At 32.0% G+C, this 25475-nt stretch overlaps 1 protein-coding gene across 5 annotated transcripts in view; it reads left to right on the forward strand.

The window, feature by feature from the left end:
* LOC139494112 (uncharacterized) overlaps window positions 1-25475 on the forward strand; it is a 42138-nt gene that overhangs the window by 7452 nt on the left and 9211 nt on the right. For 2 of the 5 annotated variants that reach the window (XM_071282295.1, XM_071282289.1), the window contains exon 2: window positions 21118-21194. In XM_071282295.1, coding sequence (XP_071138396.1) covers window positions 21152-21194 — 43 coding nt within the window. In that variant the 5' untranslated portion in view covers window positions 21118-21151. Of the gene's footprint in view, window positions 1-14310; window positions 14730-20754; window positions 20871-21117; window positions 21195-23676; window positions 23705-25475 lie in introns of those variants that run through there. The other 3 variants (XM_071282301.1, XM_071282308.1, XM_071282313.1) reach the window with 3 other exon arrangements.

Consider the following 25475-nt stretch of genomic DNA (forward strand, 5'->3'; position numbering starts at 1 on the left):
TAATCAAATTACTCACAAAGTTAATTACAAGAAGATGAAAAGAATCACGTAACAAATCCCTCTAATAGTTTACTGGCTCAACAATTTACACAAATTTACATTCCAATGTGGTCTCTTAGATCTTCCTTTAACAAACAGAAGCTTGCTTTCATCGGCGTTTTAAAGGAAACACTTTGTTTATAAATTGAAAGAAGCAGCAAAGTAGATTTTATAACAAAAACGACAAAAGGTTTAATCTATGTCTAATAACTGAAACACAAAATCAATTCCGTTACTTTGTTTCATGTCCGGGTAACAGATAACATACAGACTATAGACGATAATTGATGCTACCATGTTACAATAAAAATCATAATGTTTAAACTCATTTGGAAATATAAGAAATTGAATGGAACAAAAGGCTTATACACAATCCTTAGAAAAGTTGCGTTATAATATGTCATCAGTTTGAATAGGTTCGTTAGTCCATTACTGCTCCACTTGTGGCACCCGGATTGGAACAAGTGGAACATTTCCCTGGCCATTTGAATATGCGGTAATACAGCGACTATGATAAAAAAAAAGTCTTTAGACACATCATTCAAGCTTTTAAGAACTTTTTTGCAATGCGACGACTCAATTCCCGACAAAGACCTTTAAAACCGTGTTGGCGCCAAACATATGTGTTTGTCTAAGATAATCCAGAAAGTGCAAATTTATTTGATCAGTCGGCTGCTATCAGTTACTTTGGACTTTAAGTTTTTTATACTTCATTGATTTAATTAGTATATTTGTCATTTTCTTGTCTGAATCGATTTAAACATAGCAATGATTATATGCCAACATACATCTTACTTAAATACTTAGGCCTATACTTTGATTTACTTACACAATGATGTAGTATAAAAACTCTCTGGATTTTACCTTGCTACTATACATTCCAAATATGGAATTACCCACCGGCTCTTATCGTTGAATCAATTTGCACTTTCTATGGCCTGTAAAATGGACCAAACGTGTTTAAGTATCAGTTAATGGTATGATTGCGTTTCAAAACAATATTACCGGGCCATTCCACACGAGCATGAAAATAAAAAAAAGAAATTGCTTATTTTTTTAAATAAAAAATTGTGCGCCACGTTGTGCTATCATTAGAGATGAAGCTCAACCGTAAAATATGCAGTTAATTACTTAGAAACTATGATGTTGTCTGCAATTAAGTACTTATTTTCATATACAAAATTTTAAATAACCCTTCAATTAAACATGAGAGTAAATGAAATAATCACCTTTATAAATCACTTCAATGAAAAACAGGAAATTTCTCCTTAAAATCGACAAAACAAAATTGTCGGTTTCGTGATGAAATATAAGAAATCACGCAACGTGATCTTCATGTGTGCAATTACGCTTTTCCTGTCTTTGGGAAGTTACAACGTGGACGGACAGTAAATCGATAAAACTGAAATTAAAACAAGATCTATATATTTAGTCTTGAGATAATGAAAGATAATGAGACCGTACACGGTACGTAACTAGAGACCGTTATTATTATGTGTGCTTCCAACGCAAAGAAAAATAAGAGAAAATTGCACTCCATTGATTTTATAATATTATGTTTCCATACTTTCCATTACTTAATGTCAAATTGTATCGTCTAGTACATTTCTCTTCTCTTCCAAACCTGAAATCAGGAAAATTTAGTACTATCTAGAACTCATATTGTTAATAAATGGTTCATCTTATGATGACAATAGCCATAATTCTTATTTAGTAAAATATTGACTAGTCTATGAACACGAAGATATTATATTTTTTTGTGTGTGTATTCGATTGTATTATTGGTTTGCTGTCTAAATTACAAATATCCTGGAGGTTCTTTATTTATTCTGTCATATATAAGTTTGAAATGTGATCTGTAATTCTTATTGTTTATGATGATTAGGTATTTGTAATAGATTTTACAGTTATAAGGATTGAGGTTTGCCAATAACCAAACAACATTACTTTGACACAAAATCTCTGTACCAAGATTTAAACAGAAAGTACAATGATATACATTGATATGAAACAAACTGTTATGATGCAAAGAAATTAATGTTATCAGAACCAAGGATGTGTATAGTGACACTATAGAAATCCTTGTAAGAACTGATATTCCGTATCCATTTCACTGACAAATGTATTCAGCTTTCATTGCTTTTTATGAAGAAGTATACGATCTCTGCTTAAGACATCTTAAGTCTTTTGATATCTTGGATTTTATATATCTACACTATTTTAAGATTTCAGATTTTTCAAGTAGGCTCATTTTATAAAGAGATGTGATCCTGTAATATTTTGAACCTTTTTGATATTATAGTGACATAGTTACTCCGTTCTTAATCGTGCCGCTATAACTTCTTGATAAACGTTTGAAATTTGGTGTAACATGAGCTGCATTGTGATGATTGCCTCTGCACATATTACAAATGAAGAAGATCATGTAACCTCTCAACATATACGTACTTGATATATAAGATTACATTTCATATACAATGTCTTTCAAAAATATGTTATTGTTCAAATAAACAAGCTTCAAATCTTGAACATGCAGTAGTATGTGCTTAACAAATATATCAGCTCATATCTGGTCCTTTTTAAAGATATTACTAGAGAGGCTAAACGTGTCATGCATACTGTAGAGTCATATGCAAAAAGTGTCTTCGTGAAAAAATTTCTACAATTTAAATGCATATAAGGTACAGTTGAGACGAAAGGCTAACTTAGATGTACCTTTATAACATAATAAAAATATCAGATCATCTATCAAAAACAAAATGTATTCTATACATGCACAAGAAGGGAAATGTAATTAAATTAATTCAGTGATATTTTTTTGTTACCAAGGAAATCGGTATTGTTTAGTATACACATGTCACGTCATCGGTTATAAAAAGTATTGTTAAAGAAAATACAATGTTGTAGAAAACAACTAAATTAACATATATTTGACATTTTGTTACAAACCGTAATCATGTACTACAACTGAATAACATGTTGACAAAATATAATTGATTTTATGTTTCTGATAGGTTTTTCCACGTTTATTTAATAACTTTTATTGTTTCAACAGGTATAACATCCTATTAGATTAATTAACTCCCATAAATATACTGTTTGTTACTGTTTGGTAGGCTACGGCGATTCTTACCGGCCACCATTTTATGATATTTGCTAGGACGTCCGAACTAAACATGCGAAAAATCTAGAAATTGACAAAATAAGTACATCCACAATGATAAACTATCATTTATATTAGTAAATGCATTTGATATCACTTACATATATTATTGTTAGAAGGCCAATTGAAGTTCACCTCGGGTGTGGGATTTTCTCGCTCAGTCGAAAACCAATGGCGGCCTTCTGCTGTTTTCTGCTCTTTGGTCGGCTTGTTCTCTCTTTGACACATTCTCCTTTCCCATTTTTAATTCTATGATAAAACAACAAAACTCAAATATTTAAAAGAAATAACTGATATTTAGTACCTAGAAGTTTGGTTTTTGTTTTTGTTTTTGTTTGTTTTTTGTTTGTTTTTGATATATTAAAACGCCTAACATACCACCCTTCCCATTCTATTGTGCGTTTGTGAATAACTTTGAAAACATGGTTCATAAAATAGTGCTTCGAAACAGATAGAAAAATCAGTATAGTTTAAAGATAAGGAGATATGATACCAGTGCCAATGAGCAACAATCCATAAAAAAATCCGAAAGGAAAATCATGTGAGCAACTACAGGTCTTCAACAATGAGCAAAAATCATACTGTATAGTACATGTAGATTTAAAAAGGCATTTACAATTCCCAGGGTAGAAGTAAATAAAGCAATTCAAAAGTAGACGAACGGCCTGAAGAATTTCTTCAATATTTCTCTTTACTTTCAGTAATGTAATGTAAAATGACCTTTGAAATGAACATATTCCACAATATTGCTCAGAGCATGTTTTCGTGAAACAAGACACTATTACTACAATATTAAGCGTAAACTATGAAAATAACTCTGTGGACAAGTTTGGACATCACTTCAACATAACACTATAATCATTTTCATAACAGCGTAGACAATCGCAATACTTATGATGGTAATAATACACATACGTTTTAGTCCTCTGCTAGTTATTCGTATTATTTGTTTAAAACGTTTAAAACCCTTGGTGATCACACAGTTTAAATTTTTATAACACGTACGATATGACAAGTGGGCGTTACAGACGAACGTTCTATATCTAATCTGACCCAGTCAATTGGTAACCTGACCGCGCCAAGAAATGGTCTTGTCCACGCTATTATGAAAATGATTCTATTACCAACAAAAGTATTGCGGTTGTCCACGCTGTTATAAAATGATTCTATATACTGGAATATAAGCTCGTCAAACAGGCCTTTGATATAATGATGATGAAAACAAGACATAGCACGACCATGTAGGTTGTTGACAACAATGTGATTAATTATCTGGTTCTGACAAGCTTTACTTCTTATTTACACAGCAATCCTAATTGCTTTAATTACTTTAGCTTCTGTAACTGATTGAATTGAATCATATCACATATAAAATATGATTTCTACAACTTGGCAAAACCTGGCTTACATGTGAAAACTACAATGAAAATTATGTAAATGTATTCATTTATTATATTAAAATCAAAAGAAAACCGACTTTAACGACTTTTTTTACTGCAACTACAACTTGCAGATTTCCTTCGAAAAGCCGATACCATCAAGCAATGTAAAAGTAAATCAAATGATGCATATATAAATAATAATATATCATTTGAATCCGTTAAAATGCCAAACATTACCATAGGCCGAATAGTCATATTTTTTTTTTTAAATAATCCTATCTGTAAGAGTAATAATGGAATTGTTTTCGGTTGGGATGTAGGGATTTAACTGCATACATAGATACAAAGTCCCTTCTAGTTTAATCTGACGTAAATATATATGTTCCGGACCATATGAGTATTTGGACCATACGCGTATGGTCATGACCGTATGCGTATACTCATATGGTCCGACCATACGCGTATGGTCCGACCGTACGCGTATGGTCGGACCATATGAGTATAATACTCGTTTGGTTATTAACGGGCCGGACCATATGAGTATTTGGACCATATAGGTATATTTATTTTTCCAAATTACATTATAAACGTTTCAATAATACAAGAACTTTATCTAAAAAAACCAGTGATGGTTTAAAACATGACAATTTTTTAATTTTAAAATAAAAAAAACTACGTAAAAATTTAATATTGATGCCATAGTTAGTTTTCATCGCTAGTTACATTAGTGCATGTAGGCTTGGATGACATTCACTTCCACACGGTATCATAGCTTTTTTGCATTTGCAAGTTTTGTGCACGATCTTTTTCATTTACACATTTTGTTTGCGAGTGAAAAACAAGCCTTTTTTGCAGCTGCGTACAGTGATACCGAGGTCTTTGGCAATTCTGATGTCTACAGTGTTTTTAAGAAGCTCTAGATCTCAAATATCGTAAAATGGTTGACTGCAATACACCATCTTCACAACACAACTTAAATAAACTAATAGTATGCTACTTTCCAGTGACTTCTTATGTAACAGTTCATTAAGAAATTTTTGGAATTTAATTTTTTAGTCGACATATTGCCATTTACTCGTAATAACAAATCGGTTATGACCATCGGTAATGCCCGCGTCACACTGTCCCGATTTTTATATACGATGGACACCCGAATGCGAAAATTGTAAGTTCGTACGAAGTTGGTCCCGATCTCGTTAAAATACCAAAAGGTGACAGAAGAAAGTACGATGAATAACGAAGTCTATACGATGGTGCCGAAATTATATACGATAGCAAAAGATGGACATACGAAGGTTAACCGAAGACGGGTATTTAAGCTTCATATCTCAGCCGAAGACTACACGATGGATCACGAAGGCTACACGATGGATTACGAAGGCTTCACTATGGATTACGAAGGCTACACGATGGATTACGATGATGGCGCGATGGCCATACGATGTCTAAAAGATACGAACAGAATTTCGACAACATATCGTTTCTGTTCAAGTCTGCCATGCATGGCGGGAAATCGATCTTTTTGTCTAATTCTTATAAAACTTAGTTTATTATCCCCTCGCCTACTACATGTAAGTTGTGTGTATATAAAATTGTTATTGACACTCTAGACCCAAAATGCTCAAAACTTGGTATGGTGTTACTTGTTAAGAATATCTTAAGCGCTATTGACTTTAAAGTTCAAAGGTCGAGGTCACAGTGGCAGTTGTAATACAAGGCAATATCACCCTTGTGGACACTCTAAAACCAATATGCTTCAAAAGATTTTAACCACATTTGGTATATTGTTCCTCCTTGTAATGATCTGACATTTTTTACGTTCAAGGCCAAAGGTCAAGGTCATGCAGATGGACTTGTTTTTCTCCTTGAAATAGCATAATACACAGGAATTGGTTGCTCATTTTTTTACCTGCTGGTTATAAAGACAATATTAAAGGTATATTTCCAGTTACTGAATGTTTTGGTTGATTTCTAGAAAAATAGTTTATGTATCAAATATGCATATTCAATTTACCATTTTCTGCATGTGTATATACAAATATAGTGTCCATATTTGTCCCCAATATGTTACATACGAGGGGATGCCACGCTCGGCATTGCCTTGTTTGAACTGTAAAATGTGTGCACTAGTCTGAATAATCACCCATAATTATGCCCATGTTTACTGATTTATCTTAAAGGTAAGGTAATGGGTTCGTTGATCCCTTTTATTCAAAAAGAGCTCTTTCCAGGAGAATATCATAATAATATAGACAAAAGGAAGGATGTGGGGAAAGCAACAAATGCGGCAAAATATGACATATAGAAAACAAAATGGTTATGGAGTTAACATTCGTGTGACAACAACTCAGACGATACATAAAAAAATCAGAATAATGAAGAAAAAGTTGGTTTCCCTATAAACATGTACCTGCAGTGTTGGTGTACGAGGCGCGTTTATGATTTTCATTATGTTACTTGATATGGAAAATTGACAAAAATAATATTTTATTTGTAAAAGTAAATCCTGAGCCTGTAATAGCTGCTCTTCTTGTTCCATTTGAATTAATAGAAACAACGCTGTCGCCTTTCTTGTTCTCATAGAATCATATGATATGAGCTCCATGTTTTGTGAACGTCTTTCTTAACTGTCATATTAGACTGACCGGTGCATATCGCGCATGGCACTTTAAATGTATTTTAACGCGAAAATTAACTTACATTTAGTTGGATTTATTGCCGTCGTAGTTCCATCTTGTCGCCTTCGTACTTTTATTCGATGGCAACAGGACGGGATTACGAGGTCTTCACGAAGTCGTGTTGCCATCGTAAGACCTTCGGGTATCTTCGTGATTCATTCGTGTAGACATCGTAATGTCAAAACTGCCCGATGGAAACGATGGAAACACGAATGCAATACGATGTGCAAAGATGCATTCCCGGTGACATTACGATAGTGAGGATGGTGATACGAACTCAATACGAACCCTCAACATCGGACGCACCTTCGGGGATTTTTTAACATGTTAAAAAATTTAGAACCCTTCCCGAAGTTGTCCCCGAAGGCTAGAAAAAGTGGCCGATGGTTCTACGATGGTTAAAGATGGCACTACGAATAGCCCGATCTTGATACGATCAGTCCCGATTTTGAAAATTTCCATTATCGTGTTGCCATCGGCGTAAAAATCGGGACAGTGTGACGCGGGCATAATGACCATCGGTATAAAATGTGTTTACTTTAAATTTGACAATTAAGTAAAATTAACAATGTGAAACTTCTTATTTTTATTTAGCTTATCTTTTTATTATAATATAACGATAAAATTACCTATATGATAGCGTCTTTTGAATGAACGGTCATACCATATGAAGAGTTTAGAAGTATTAAAAGTAAACTGTAACAGAGTGTTAATTACCCCGACCATACGCGTATGGTCCGACCATACGCGTATGGTCGGACCATATGAGTATATACCCATATGGTCATGACCATACGCGTATGGTCCAAATACTCATATGGTCCGGAACATATACACTTCAAATTAAATTTGGTTCTATAAAAAAAATGCTAAGAGAGCAGATTTTTTGAAATCTGTAGTCAACTTAAATTTTCCCATCATGTGAGTCTATGATTCGAAATGGTTCACCTCGATCTATTCGAAATATAATTTGTAAGAAAGTGTTTATTTCATACTAAAATCAGTGTATCAAACATCTCATTTAATTTTCGTACGTTTTCGTAAGACATTGTAAAGGAAAGTTCTGATGGACACTTTCATTGAAATTTAATTTCAAATTGCTTCATTTCAGGAACTTTCAAATGTTCTCCTTCATTAGATTTTTATTAGTTTTCTTTCAGCTGTCGAGTTTGATAAGATTGTCTAGAAGTGAACCACTGATTCGGTGAAAATTACAATGACTTCATTTAAAAACTCGTCCTCCAGTATAGATAAAAGGCTCTAAAACAGTTTTCATATGAATCATGATGTTTTTGTTTGCTTTTGATTTGTTGTTTAGAGTGGATTTATTCCTTATTTTGACCAAATAATAAAAAAAAAAAACTTTACTCTTTTTGACAACTGACCGAACTGATGAACCACTCTTTACGGTAAAAATGTGAAAAAATACTGATATATCCCTCGTTGATTTCTGGGGAATTATTTTTAAAACTACGGAGAAAAACACTGACATATCCCTCGTCGATTTCTGGGGAATTATTTTAAAACTACTGAGAAAAACACTGACATATCCCTCGTCGATTTCTGGATGTTTACGGTAAAAAGTGAAAAAATAATGATATATCACTCGTTGATTTCTGGATATTAACGGTAAAAATTTAAAAGTATTTGTACTGAGAATGATATACCACGCGCGTAGGTCGTAAATACGTGATTATTCCAGAAGTAGATTTCGTTTTTTTGATAAAATCGGGTGTATAATTTTGTTTTGAATTTAAAGTTGAAATGTTCTATTCGGTAACGTAATCTTTTTTTTTCTTTCTTATTTTGATAAGATATATGTGGTTTTTTTTTCAATTTACGAAATATTTTAGTCAATCCTTGATAGGTGAATTTTTGAATGATTTAAGAATCCTTAATCTCTAAATTCCCGATTATTAATCATATCAAGATATTGTACATGTCACTTTGTAAATACTTGGCATGAAACTTTTGGTGTTTTTTAAGCACCTACAAATTATGAAATGTTATTTTTCAAAGTATTATGTCAGATGCATTAACAGGTGTAAATTTCCAACACTCGTGATTAAAATACAGCCGATTGCAATGAGTGTGTCGTTTTACTCTTAAAGAGAACAAGTAAGAGTAGACTAGTCCGACAGATAACCAATATATATGTCTGTAGGACTAAGACTACTTTGAAAAGAGGATACTAGTAATATACCTTGAGATTCACTTGTTGTCTTAGTCCTACAGACATATAGATTGGTTATCTGTCGGACTAGTCTACTCTTAAAAGAGGATAATTTACCTAACCTAATAATGACTTCACGGTTCAGCTAGCAAGCAAGCTAACCAAAGCGCTTTCCCTTACCTACACACTCATTGCAATCGGCTGTAAGACCTGCTTCTATCAAAGCATTCGAAATTTCATATTCATGCGATGAAGTTGATAACTCCCAAATTAAGTAAGCTGTTACACGAGGTGTCGATAAAACAATACTTCTTTTTTATTTACGACTCTAAGTCATCTTTGTTAAATCTGGATCTTTTCTGTAAAAGTGCGTATATCAAAAGTTTATGAGAACAGTCTGTCGATAATCAATTTTTAAACCATTAAGTTTGGATTAGGAACAAATGTTGTTAAGTAAATAAAAAAAGTGACGATAAACTGGTTCGAATTCCGTTCAGTACTTGTGGGTGACAAAAAAATGTGGAATATTATTCAATTTCAACTTCGATTTTCTTTTTACGTTTAACGATTTTATCAGTTTTATCAGCAGACAATTTCCTTATAATCATGTCGTATCGATCCTGCCTAGGTATTTGACAAATCTTTGTAGTTTAAGATTCATATACTCTTTTACTTTAAACGGCCAATTCATTTCCTTATAAATGCTCAAGTTGTTTGAAAGACAATTAAATTTTTGTCACCGTTGACAATCAAATAATGTATCGTTGTCGTTGTTTTACGTCTGGCGCTGTATCTTATTGGTTGAAGATTTTGAAATAAAAGAGGTAGAGAGACTGGATGCTTTATCTATTATTTGACCAAATTGAATTCCATTTTATACATTGAACATCGTAGACGTTATCAGAAAGAAACAATCATTCAGTAAAACAGTTGTTCCTGTCATTTGAAATAAACAGTTCAATGCTTCACTGATCAAATCCATTGCAAACGGTAAATGATGATATTAATCAATTTCCTTATTCAGTGATCCATTGAAAATTTCCATTTTTTGCCGTTTGTATCATATCGTAATAGTATCTTATTAGGATTGATATTTATCGTAAACAGATTTAGAAAGTATGCGTTTTATCCCATTAACTTGACATAGCTGGTTCTCTCTGTTGTGTTTGGTTACAACCTCCACTGAACAAATACAGTCATCATTTTATGATAATGCAAAGAAAACATTTTTGACATTTTTACTCTGATTTAATAGAGATAACAGGTTAATGAATTAACGCTAATTGCACTATGTTACCAATCCTTCTGTAACAGTCACACACAATGCCTAACAGCATCCGAGATGTTTCCATTTCCCAGCTATGTTCAGTGTAGGTAGCCTGTCTTTGATAAGCTTACTGAATACATTCGGAACCAGATTTTTCAATTAAACCAGTATACTGGTAACTTGGTACCCTGATTTTCTTTTATTCAGATATTTATAAAAAAAAAAGTTCAAAAAACAAACTTTTGAGCAGGATATCAGATAACCGGAATTTTAAGCGCCTCGCGTTGACTGTTGTGTTAAAATTTTCTAGATGGACGCGGTTACCAGTGTAAGCAATTTTTATCATCACCTAACAGAAATTAAACTTGCATCGCCCAATTTGTAAAATTGAAGAACACACAATTATGCCTGAATAAAAGAACTTGAAAACATAATGTTATCTACAAATCAATACTGTATTTATTATATAATTAAATCTGGTTGTTTGTAAAGATGACTTTATTATGTGCCATAAATATTGATGTAACTTAATAAAGGCTAACTAACGCAATCGTAAGGACCTGGTCACATCTGTTGGAACAAAGATAAAATAAATGAAGGACTTCCTCTGTAACATATCGTACAAGTACTGTCAATATTTCTCTCCTTTAAGATTGCTGTTAATCAATAAACAATTACTAAAACTGAAAATGTAAATTGGATATGTATGTTATATATAAATATGACAAATAAACATGTTAAAGAATAAAGTGCCTATGTATGTTATATTTAAACAAGTGTGATTTTTTACATAGTGACAGGTTTTTATTATTTGCTAGGAAAGAAATGTTTAAAAGAAAAGAAACAATGAATGCCAGTTAGAAGTTTATTTGAGTAAAATTGCAGGATAGTGGAAATCACTTACAAAATCGTCTCCTTCCGATAAGCTTAATAACTCTAAATTCATTGAAATATGTTCTGGTTAACGGTTGTGATTTTACAGCAATGTCAGAGGTAAAATTTAGCGAAAGAAAATCGAAATTTAATTATCTGTTTCATCGAAGTGTATTAAAGCTAGCCTCCGGTTACACAACCTGATACCACGTCTTGAGTAAATTCCATTTTTTTTGTTATTTCCAATTTTCTTTCCAAGTTTCTTCTTGCACAAATAACGTTAAATGAAACGAAAACCCCACTAATTGATAATGGTGCTATCATATCGCATGCCGCAATTTTCTAATTACGCCAGGCAAAGATATCCAGTCATACTTGAACATTATACGCGTTCCCAGAACGATAAGAGTCCTTGTAATGTTCTTTTATAAAGAAAGTGTTAGTTATGACACGTTACGGCTTCTGGAAAATTATTTTGAGGTGTATTCGATTACAGTATATATTGTTCAGGGTCATATTTTACATGATAAGTGCATTATGAATAACGGAGTTATAATCAAACATAAAACTGTTTTGATGCACATCACTTCTTGTTTCTTACGTTTGTTATGTTTAATGTTCGCGTTAAGAACTGATATGTACAATTTCTAAGCAAATGTTTTTTTTTTTAAAACATGCCGGGAAATTAACTGATGAAAGTATTTTGATAAAAGGTCGAGTTTTATTGAGTTTTACTGTTTGTGGAATTTACTAGTTTTTCGAAAGCACACGACGATTTAATTCAAATTAAAAAGAACGCATTAAATACTATACTGTAATGATAGGGTCGTGGATCTCATTTATTTTATGGCAACATTCACTTACTATTGTCCCTATTCTTGTGTTATATCCATTTGACCATATCGCAACATTTGTTTTGTTATCTGGTTTAAGTGCCCTTTAGAGAAATACATACATAACTAGTTAATATCGATTATATAAAGCATTGTTTATAACTAAACAAATAAATACATTTGTTGATTAACTGAGTTTTATACATGATGGAATTCTCCATCTTTAGATACAGAACAGTCGTCTGGTCTGTAAATTAACCGATTGTCACTTTTAACTGAGTGGTTTGCATGGTGGATGAAAATTCAAAGCAGGACACGCCTTCCCTGTCGAAACCCTGGTCTCGCCACTTTTGGAGTTCACGCAATTCCTTCACTTTTTACCTTGATTTGTATACCTTCATATTTGATATATGGTCCGAGACCACCATTGTCGTCCCTTGATTTTCGAATATAGTCCCTAGTGTTGACAGTGGGTTACTTGCCATTAATTTTTATACCCCTTCCAAATTTATTTCTCCATGTTCACTGCCTCAAATTGCAAGAAGGGGGTTGAAATTACACTGTAAAAAAATTTGGGTCCAGAATTTTAAAGGAAAGTAGTGATTTGGTCCAGCTGAAAAAGGTTGAAAATGAGCACTTCGGAAGCTGTCAAAAGATTTCAAGACGCCCTAAACATAAAATTGGCCATATTTTGAGTTAGAGGCGATGAAGTTTTCTATAAATTTGATATAATTTGTCCCAAAAGTAGTACAACACACTGTAAAAGTTTCTTTGAGAAAGCGCAGGTGGGATTTTTTTTATTTTCATTTATGTTCTAAAAGAAATGCACTACGAATTAATTGTGTTCTCGGACCATATGAGATTCGGAGATCGCTAAGCTATAATAAGTGATTAAGAGGAGTGTTGAGCGCTCATGAACAAGTTTTACCCCGACACATCCTGTATGTGTCTCACCAAAGACAGAAACCTGTAGTTCACTGGTTGTCGTACAAATAAAGGAAACACTTATCTGTGTACATGCCATTTGTACAATAGTTGGCTGATTGCATGCGGGATAAACCATATGAATTAAAACAATAAGACACACTAGTATTAACTAATATTATAATATCTTCAAACAAGTGACAACATACTCAAGTGGTCCTAAAGTGCATTTGTATAGTAAGATACGAGACAGTTTACCATCATAATTAAAGTCTGTTTTTTTTAAGATGAGCAGAACTAAAGACAATGTTTTTTCACGTTGGTGATTATTTTCACACCAAACCCTATCATATGATTTGACTTTGTACAAAATCAGTATACTTTGTGATGTTCAGTGCAACACTAGTTAATAATCCTGATCGCAGTCCCAAATTCAGAAAATGTTAGACAACATTCTAGATCAGACACACGAACAATGATTAAGCTCGACCTATACAACTTAGAATGGATACGTGTAAAAAAAAAAGACAACCCAATGATTGCATTGCGTAAAACTACGTAATATGCTATAGCATACAGAATCTTGAAATATTTGGTAAAGGAATGGAAAAGTATGTCATTAGCAAGTACAAGCAAAATATAAATACATCGTCCTTTTGTCTCTGGTGGGTAGTTGTCTCATTGGCACTCCTACCAAATCACCTTATTTTTATCATGTAATAATGGGTAAAGTGATTATGTATGTAATAAGACTGGGAGTAATAAATAAGAATTCGATTTTAGCATTAGAGAACATAAAACTTGATCAGTAAGAAAAGTCAATATTATATTTTCATTTCTGATTTCAATAAATCCTGAATTTATTGCAGAAATCCGTCTATTTACAACTTAATTATCAAAGTGGTAATTAAATCACGAAGCCTTAACATAAAACTTAAATCAAGTCTCTCTATAATCAGATTTGATAAAATCCGTTTCACCATCTGAAAAACATGTTTAATGATGAGGACTTGATACTTGATCTATATGGTTAAAATCTTCAATCAATTAAAAATATAGGATTCTGCATTGACTACAGATCGATGAATGTAATGACACGTAATTGAATTGTGAAGTGAAAGCTGTTTGTATTGAGCCATGTTTAATAAGGACCTATTTTAATCCGAAAATATTAAGAACTTCTATTTTCTTACATTAATCATCGCCACAAAAGGAAATAAATGAGCATCGATCGGTTTTCACACAATATGTAACTTCTGATAGGAGAGAAGGTTTTCTAGCATGCAATTGATTTTCTTGGATTATTTCTAGTCGTGTTTTTTTCTTGATGGCAAACCATGGATAACGGTATTTGGAAGGCATTAGCAATTTCTTTCTTGACATCCGGATATGAAAAGGTAAGCCTCATTGAATTGCTCCATATTGTCAGACAAAAAAAGTCTTATTCTTGTCACTTCCTTTCTTTATCAATATAATCTATTGGATCCGAGTCTTTAAGACGGCTGGATCTCCGTATAAATACTGAATGTATTATTAGTTTTCTTTGCAATGTTTTTGTGTTTCCACTCGGTGAAGCTTTGACATTAGAATAAGACTAATAAAATATCATTGAATGAGCCCGATGTCATGAATTTTGAATACATATTCCCTGCTGGGAATAACAACCAACGAACCGATGGTATTTAATAGAATAGATTTCTGTTATGTACTCCAAACAATTAGATGTTTGTATTAAATAGTATTCAGATGAAAATGTATGCAAATATTAGGAAAATACGTCAATTTCTTTTGTTTTTAATCTTGGATTAGTTTTTGGGAAACAAGTTCACCATCTGATGCTTATCACTCCTTGTTATGTTTCACTGCCGTCTTTGTTTTCGCTTTTTTTGTAAGCTCTTAACAATAGTAGTGAAATGTTACAAATAAGTTGACTTAGAAACCTATCAAGTGCCTTTGTAAAAATATAAGAACAAATATTCCGGTAGAAATACTTAGTATAGTTTGGTAATAATATTGAAGAAAATATCAACTAATATCAATTGACATATGGCTATGATCTTGTTAATTGTATGGACCTTAAGAAACAATACAAGTAAGTATACATGCACTTTTCGTTTGAATGTACTGTTTTTTTTGTAAATATTTATTAAAACAGGCTTTTTGTTGATAAAATCTGACTTTCCATTTGTAACAAGTCAGTTTACAACAGAAATCAGCCCGTGTTACTGATCAGTCTAAAGCAGAAATCACTCGGTAAGGTATATTTGTTCGCGGTTCGACGCACGATCTTTCATAGTCGTACAGGAAATTAGTTTTCTGATCAAAAGCGTAATGTTTGATTAACACGGCTTCGTGGTTGTGTTTTAATTAGTATTACAACTCCATAAGGCATTTTAATTAAGTTCTACCAATATTAACAGTAAAAATGTCTGAAGATTAACATATTTCGTCAGAAAATATCAAACAGAATATGTTTTCAATTGAAACGTACATACATTTTCTACTTGTAGCCCTAATTATTTTTCACAAATGAAAAACGAAAAATGTGAATAATTTCGCAAATAACTGAATGATGGATGATATTTATTTTTCAACCACCATAAAACCTTTTGGATAGATATTAGATTGAAATTTATGAAGTGTAATTTTCACTTCCTACCGTTGGGTAGATACCGTTGCTAGTTCCCGAGGACACCACCATGTATAAAAATAAGGAGATGTGGCATGACTGTCAATGTCACGACTATCCACCAAAGTTCAAATGAAGTGGATGTAAGCAAGCTTAGCAATCGTACGGTCTTCAACAATGAGAAAAACCCATTCGGTATAGTCGACTGTAATAGGCTCCAACATGACTGAATAGAGAAGAAACATAATTTTTAACATCAACTTCAATTGAACTTTGGATGGGATAGTTGTCTCATTGGCAATCATACAAAATCTCCTCATTTTCATATTATTACCTTATTTATAACTTTTTTTTTACGGAGAAAAACAAATATGGTAGACATGAACATGGTAGACATGAACCAATGAAAACCACTGAACTACAGGCTCCTGGCCTGTGACAGGCACATGGTGCGGTTACACATATATTAAGGCACTAACCTGGAATCGTAGTGTTACAGTACAACATGCAAGCACACTTTAAAAATCAGTTTAAAAGGGCATATCTCATCAGATCTACACAAAACAGACAAAACATTTTAAAATAACAAAAAAAAAACAAAAAAAAACAAATAGCCAGGACGTGGCAGGGAATTAATACACCCCTCACAATAACAAAAAAACACAAATCTGAGATTACTCACAGTCACTGACAGATAGCTCAAAGCCAATGAAAAGGAATAGAAAATCATTTATCTAAGACTAAACTATTTTTTATTACAAATCCAACATCCAATGGATTTAGTGTAAAGACTCATTAACAAGTCGGAAAAAAACATGACATTGTGGAATACCAAATTATAGGTATCGACACTTTATAATTTTATCATGTCAGATTCTTAGATAGGTACTGAAGTACACTACGGTATAAGGTTTCAAATTGTGAAAGGCATATGGTAATATATAGTTGCTTATATCTACGACATTTGGTTTCTTGTGACCATAAGTGTCTCTTGCACATATTGTTTTCATCAAATCATTTATTATTACCAAAGCAACAGAAATATTACATCGAAAAATCATTAAAACGAAAAACGGTATGTTTGAAATAAAAAAACACAAAGGAACCAAAACAAGAAAGACATGTTTTTATAACATTTTTTACATGAATAAATAAAATGAAAACCTACAATATTCTACATCACGTAACCTTAGAACGGCATGGAAATGTAATATCGTTCGGGGCCATTTCTTTATTAACATGGCATTGATCGACTTCACCAATGTTATTTGCCAATTATATCAGTGTTTACTTTGAAACGGTGTTTAAAGTTGCAACCGTAAAAGAAAAAGAAAAGAGGTTTAGGAATGATCAATACTTCTCTTTTTATTAGGCATGTTAACAACAATTGATTGCATTTGACAGAAGCCTCCTGTATATTGGTTTTGGATACTCCGTGTTAAGTAGATGCTAAGATATCATTTCATATCTAGCGATAGCAGCACGTGAACAGTTAATTTAAAAGTCGTTTAACAGTAATTTATAATGTTAATGTCCTTAAAAATCGTTAGTAGATCTCGAGAGGAAAAATCTCTCAAACTAGCACTAAGTATCTTTTTTACATTGGTGGGTCCATAAAGGGGGTCCGAAAGTAGGATATGTCTGACTTGAATTATCGGGGAGATTGAGAGAAAAAAAGACAGATTTGCGTAAATTCTACTTCAAGATAGTTTTTGTATATACTTGCAAGATTGAATTTTGTTTCAGAATTGGAAAAATGAGTCATGGTTATTTAACTTTAAATCATTTAGTCAATTTCGACAAAACAAAAATCTATTTCAATTCAAAACTAAATACTTGAGTTGGAAAATATGTCTGTGTTCAGAATTAAATTTATTGCTTAAACACACCAACTTTCAAAATTTCATTCCATTCAATATAGGATTGAAATAGGAAAGCTGATAATATGATTTTCTCTTGTCTGATTTTCGTTCAATGCAAAAATTGCTTTTTTCACTTCAAGTCATATCAAATTTATTAAGACAGCAAAATATTGAGAAAAAAAAAAAGAAACATCGTCTAACTATTTATTAAATTACTTTTAACAAAAATTAAAGTACAAACCTGTAGATTTTTGTTTAATTTTGGAATGTAAGATTCCAAATTTAGAAAAGAAATTAAAAAAAAATGGACAATTACCCAAACATAAGTGGAATAACAAAGTAAATAGATCATTATACAACCTTCAACAAAGGACAGGAATATATATTGAATGTAGAGTAGGAAGCAACTTCGATAAAAAAAAAAAAGAAAAGAAAATAAAGTAAAACCACCTATTTAAGGTGGAAATGGAATACACATGGTAGAATCGGTCACCATGGGCAGCAAAATATGTCAACTCAAATTATTTAACTTAAAATTACAAACAACAGAGCACGTTTTTGATATTATAAAACATTCGTTTAATTGTTGTTGTATCTCATATTTGTTTTTCGTTTACTGTTTTGTACAAAAATCAGGTCGTTAGTTTTCTCGTTTGAATTGTTTTCCATTTGTCATTTCACAGCTTTGTATAGCTGTTTATATGGTATAGGTGTTTTTCATTGTTGAAGGTTGTACAGTGACTCATAGTTGTTAACTTCTATGCCATTTGGTCTCTGGTGGAGATTTGTCTCATTTAGCAATCATACCTCATCTTGTTATTTATGTGAGTATATTCTGACAATCATTTAGGGGATTCAAACTGCATTGAACAGGTGATTTTGTGTAGGTATACACAATACATTTCTGTAATGGAATGAACTGTCTGGTATATAGTTCCAGATAAGATAAATTATGTGTTATGTAAGAAGCAGGAAGTGTGATTACTAACACTGACTTTATTTTTAATAAATTGAATATATAATGAATATATATTGCAATATAGTAATGGACACTTACATCCTGTAGATACTTATATTTTGATATTTTTCCCAGACTGTTTATGTCGTCTTTAATCTAAATCCGGTGGATGTGCACTGATTGATACTTTAGTCATGGTAGAAGTTAGAACATGATTTATTTGTAAGTTGTAATTGGGTTAGAACTAGCTTCGGTAACTGCGAATACTCTTAGGTTTGTACTTTGTGTCTTTATGATATCTATCTTATTTTACAATTTTTTATTATGTTGTTTTGTCACTGTTCCTGAATAGGGGAGGGTTGAGCGCGCACGCACATGTTTAACCGCGCCACATCATTTTGTAATGCCCCTTGCCCAAGTCAGTTCGTGTTCTCATTTGAATTGTTTCATATTTTGTCATGATGGGGTCTTTACTTGACGATATGGGTTTTTGTTCATTGTTGAATGCCGTACGGGGACATATAGTTACTTAGATCCTCATCATTTGGACTTAAGTGGATACAGTTGTCTCATTGACCAGCGCTCTTGCCTGATTTTTATATTTGATACAATGATCACTTTTTAGTGTTAGAGTCCGTCAAAGATATTTTGTGTTCGTACACACATGTGCAAAGATAATTAGTCAAACGTCTTTAAACAAAATACTTTATAATATTCTTAGAAAACCACTATGAGATGTATGTATTAAATCATACAAAGCATTATCATAATATCAATTACCAAATCAAACTTCAACTACTATCAACTTACAAAAAAAAAAGAAGAGCAACATATGAGCCAAAAGAATATGAATGAAAGAAGATGTTGGCTTTATACATACACTTATATACGATAAGTCATGACCGATCCGATATATATATAGATATATATATATATACAACTCGTCTAAACATCAACCCAACAATGTTAGATCTGTAAATTTGCTTTCGCAATATATATATATATATATTGTTGAGGGGTATTATTTTTTTTCTCGAGACAAACGATTTCTGAAACTTTAATAAGCACAAACAATAACATACGCGAAACATAATTTATTTTATATCAATGTTGACGTTGGCAACAACCTGGTAACATCTGGTTTTCACCTCCCTTTTAAAGCAACTTTTGATTTTTTGAAATTTTAGGATCAAAATCATTTTTCCAAGAAAAAATAACTTGTTTTTATGAACTTTATACACCAATTTCAGGTTTTTTGGTGAAAAAAGACCCGCCTGAAACAGTAGATTTCCTTGATAAATCTACAGCGTTTCTCTTGCATTTTGTGTACTTACAAAATATTACCGCCACTATATTTCATAAATATAATGATATAACAAAAATGCGGGAAAAAATAAGATACTTCCCTTCTCGTTTAATAATTAACTGGTAATTTCTATGTCATGGTATTTTCCCAGTGTCTCCCATATGATTCAAATTAAAACCATAATTTCAAATTCTACACCCAAAGGAATAAAATACAGACCATAAATTTTAATTAATATCATCTCCAATTCTAATCAATCAATTCTCTTCACTGTTTTTATTTTCATTATGAGGCCTTTCACAAAGAATTCGATATTTGATTCACACTTATTAAATTTGTTGATAGCATATTTTTCCCGATATTTATTTTTCTAGGACTGCAAATTATATCAGAAAGAAACTACATCAATGCTTGCTTGGGTTAATTAAATTGACACTAGGTCGATAAAATAGAAAACAGAAGTTAATTTCACTGGGCAAATAAAGACTGACATATTATTAATTTATTGTTATCCAATTTGACTCCATACAGTCCAAGTAAAAACATTTCTCTGGTATAACGAGTTCAGAAAACAACACTGCCGTGTAAAAACAGAATTCTATAGCTGCAAAAATTCCCTTGGTGCCAATTTGAATGCGTAATGAAGTACATAAAATACGGAGAGCGTATATCACAGCTACGGATCGACTGACACGGAACCATATTTTGGCGAATGCAGTCGGTCATGCAAATTATGAAGAGTTCAGCATCTATCACCTTGATTTGATATTCGCTTGGAGATAAGTTAGTGTGAAAAATTATGTCAGAAATTGCAGAGGAAAAACAATGTGTTAAAAACATAGAACTGAAGAATTTTATGGTTTTTAAATTAAATGAAGGATACTTTACAAGACTAGTTGAATATAAGATGAGGAAGTCAATGACTGTGTGCAGTAATTAGCTAGATTAGATTTAAGTACGCCATAGAGTGTGTTAGTGTAATTATCTGGTGCAGAGGAAGTAACACCTTATCATTTTTGTTTATTTACAGCTTTAGATGTTTACACCTGTGATGAGAAGGTGACATGGTATCACCGAAGACCATGGTAATTTGGTCATGCAGAATAAGTAAGTTTTCTTTTATTGATTTCTTTATACACATCATACACAGTTTTTAATTTTTAATGCATGTTATTTTCCCTGAAGATAAAATGTATTTCTGAAAGCGACATTTATTATGAATAAGATTTATGGCACTCTTCAACTAACCCTTCACAAGTTCAGGAACATAACAGTGCATAATGATATCAATGCTGAGTTTTATTTTCTATGTACATTTCTGTGTCAAAATGATTGTCGTTTCTTTTCTTTTGGTCATGGTACTTGTCTTTCCAAATACGATTTCGATAGCCGAATACGATTTTGATAGTAACTTGACCTTGGTATTTTCTATTTTGTCACAATCTTGTTCATTCAAAAAAAAAATACTGAAAAAACGCAACGAGAACAGAATTCACCTCTTCTTATATTTTCATAGTTATATGTCTCCCAAGCGGTGCGGGGGACATACACATGCCGTTTGTATGTCCGTCTGTCAGATTTTGTAAGACCTCTCAAGTGTGCACTAATTGTTAGGTTGTTATAAAATTTACATATAAGGTTATATCGGCAATGTTAGTCTGACAACATCTATGGTCTGACAGTTTCGAAAATCACTTCCAAATACCTATTTTTATAGGAGTTATTCTACTTGGAAATATAATAATACCTGGATATTGTATTGTAAGTGCTCTCAAATCATATACTTCTCGTCTATAGGATTGTTATAAAATTTTATCGAAGCTATATCAAAATCTGCGCTACAGGAGTCCATTGAAAATGTAAATTCTACAGAAAATTACATTGTAAGTGCTCTCAGTAACGTATACAATTCTTAGACAGATTTTTATGAAATTTATTTATAGGTTTCATTACTAATTCAACGGACGAGTTTGAAAATCAGTTCCACTCAACTATTTTTGAAAGAGTTATGTCCCGAAAATTTAAGCAAAATTATATTGAGAATTGCATTTTTAGCACTATCACAGCTAGTAGAATTGTTATACAGTTGACATCAAAGGCTTATATCAGCAAGATTCTCGAAGAGCAGAGACCAACTTTAAATAATATTGTTACTGTTCTCATGCCTGCATTTCTTGTAAGATATCTATAAAAATGTTTAAGAGTTGATTTTTTTTGTTGGAAAAATGGTCCTTGGACTGATAAAATTAGTGCAAAGCGGCCAGGTAACATTTGAACGCTATTCTTACATTCTATACTGAACATGCATGACATATTTGCCACTGGACGTTAAGCAACAAGCAATCAAAGAATAGTTTAATTTGGTCATGTCGTGTATGTTCTCCGAGTTTGGTATCCCTAGACCTGTAGTTTTATCGTCTTTTTAAAAGCTACTTCAGATTTTTTTTAAAGTTTCATTCAGTATGAAATACATGCAAAGTGACAAAAACAAATTATACAACACAATATTTTTTTCTGACATAATTTTTAATTGGTATCAATTGATAAGTCTAAACTAATGTATCGTCTCAAGAGGTGTTCCCCATCAATATCATTCACTAAAAGAAACAAATAAAAGTATATTTTTCATCATTATTTATCGGTTCTTGATTATATAATGAGTCAAGTTATAAAAAGAATTAAAGATAAAAAGAAAATCTTTCAAAACAAATGATAGGAAATTTGTAGGCACCTGTTCTTTAAATCTTATGTGACAAATTAGACATTTCAAAACGTTCAGCTAGAACTTCAAGCTAGTATAACAAATAGATAGCATATATCTGATAATAGAAACTGTAGAAATACTGATAAACTCATCTTTATAAATATCACAAATGTTTTACTGAAAAACTGCAATATACTTAATGAGGGGGGATATAGGGGATAAAATGAAGTAGGGATGTTGGATAAAGGTGTAAAAAAGAAGGGATGTTGTAAATAGGGAATACAATCATAATACGAACAAAAAGCTAGATTTCGGAGATAAGATTCAATGGATATTAAATTTAAAATTTTGCTTGAAGAAGGACATACTTATGTTTTACAAAGAATAATATAAATAATCAAATTGATTACAACTTTTTCTTTTTTTCTATATTTCTCCGTTTTAAGTCCTATACCTATTTTTATCATACTAATTAAACCGAACTTACGGCATATAAAAAGTTGCAGTAATTCAATTAAAATGTCACGAGGTGATTATGTTGTCTGGCGACACTGTCATTGTTTCCTAAGCGCGCGTATTTTACTCTAGAGAGTATATATGATGCAGAAATGTCAGAAATGAATAATTATACTTCATGCGATATGTTATGATAAGCATGAACTTCACACATGTCTTTAGACTGCATGTTGTATCCATCCATCACCGTGCTCGTTGTTATTTCACACAAAAAAACAAAGCCCTGTGTCAGTATACATTGGTATAACGTATATGTATCTTGTTCACCCCATCTGTCGTTAAAGGGAGTATTATTTTATGAACATGGAGTCTCTCAATATTAACCTTTGTTATGGTAATGTGGAATATTTTTAACACGGAAATATCGATAAATTTTCAAAGACTATGTATTCATTTGGTAAGTATGAAATATATGACACGTTTTCCAGTCTTGTTTCTTTTTCGGATAAGTATGAAATTGTATGTTTATTTTCATGTAATTCCATCCTGCTTTCAGTTTGTCCTGTGTTTTTCATGAATTAATTAACTTGTTGCTTTCACATTCACTGCCACAGTAGAGCCATTCAATTAACTGATAGTTCTCAGGACGAGACTAAGCTGCTTATGGTAATATTATCAATTAAGCCAGCGATTATGTATATAAGAATTGTACATCAAATTCCCTTCTTTTAGACTTATTAATAAAGGTTAGTTTGCTGTTTAAAAAACACGATCGAAATTTCTATAGTGACCTTTTTACAGCTTGAAACGAGACAGGGGTGTTCTTTTTTGTGTTTATGGAACTCTTTTTTTCACAATGTGCAATGCACTAGATCGTGTTCATCGCACTGTTCGTGGTGTTTCTATATGAGATATGACAAAAGACGCTTGCAGATATTTTGTTCCTGCATGACTGTCTAATTGGCAAAATCCTGGTGAAAAATTGTTTTTTTTTATTTTTCTCCATCTGGTTTCATTCAATATTTCGTTAATCAATTATTTTAGAATTCGCGAATACTTGTTTTTTTCATATGCACGTTAAGAAATTGTCACCACGGATCCACGAATCAAGGAAAGCCTTGGTCCAAGGTCAGCGATATCTCGATTGTTATATATATCCCAAAGGGGGGGGGGACCTTTTAATCAAGCTATTTTTGGTATTTAAGTATTTTGATAGTTCTTTTTGGTGAAATATATAACCTTGACGCAAAGTCATGTATTTTATTTTTCAAATGCATGCTTTTAACAAATATGAAATTCGAACTGTCTAAAAATAACTTAGATTACAAGTTTTTTCAGTGCATTTCTATAAATATGTCGACAACAAAAAGCCAAAAAATATAATAACATATGTTATACAAAAGACAGACAAACCTTGGTTATTACAGAAATCATGTACAAACCCAACAGATCTATTGAAATAACATACAGAAGAAAAGCGAGAAATAGTTGTTAATATAAACACATTTTGATACACAAACCTTGTTTAAATAAACATCTGAAACATACCAAAGTTTTTAATCTTCAAAGAGAAGGATTTTCCAATTTAACTACTGATATAAGATTCTATCAAGTGATCACTTTCTCATAACATAAAAACCATGTTTTTGACGCATCATCCTCTCTGTTATGATTATTATTTTTACATAACTAAAATATCATAAATTAATGAGGATCATGTTAGTCTTGTTATGGTTTCCATATTGTATCAGAAGAGTATGCAAGCAGGAGGTTGTTTATTTTGTAATGGTAAGTCGCGTATACTGAATGGTTCTGACATCCTAAACCCATCTTAATTGCTAAGCATACAGTTCATTCAGTAAGGTATTCACTGTTTCGTTATGAAATCATTTTGAGTTTTAACATAAATTAAATATTAAAAAGAAGATGTGGTATGACTGTCAATGAGACAACTGTTCACTAGAGACCAAAATGACACAGAAATTATCAACTATAGGTCACTGTACGGCCTTCAACAATGATCAAAGTTCGTTTACAAGTTGGCACTACGGTATACTGCTATTAATAGAATATTGAAAGACGCTATATTTTATTTCAAGTTTTTTTTCTATGGTTAAAATTGGAAATCACATGACATAAAACAACAAAAACAGTTCTTTTTAAATTTTTATGTTGAGAAACCACGTTAACTTTGAACCCTTAGGTTATGTGTATGGGAATCCCGATGA

This window comes from Mytilus edulis, chromosome 1 (assembly GCF_963676685.1).
Source record: "Mytilus edulis chromosome 1, xbMytEdul2.2, whole genome shotgun sequence".
NCBI classification, from domain to species: Eukaryota; Metazoa; Mollusca; class Bivalvia; order Mytilida; family Mytilidae; genus Mytilus; species Mytilus edulis.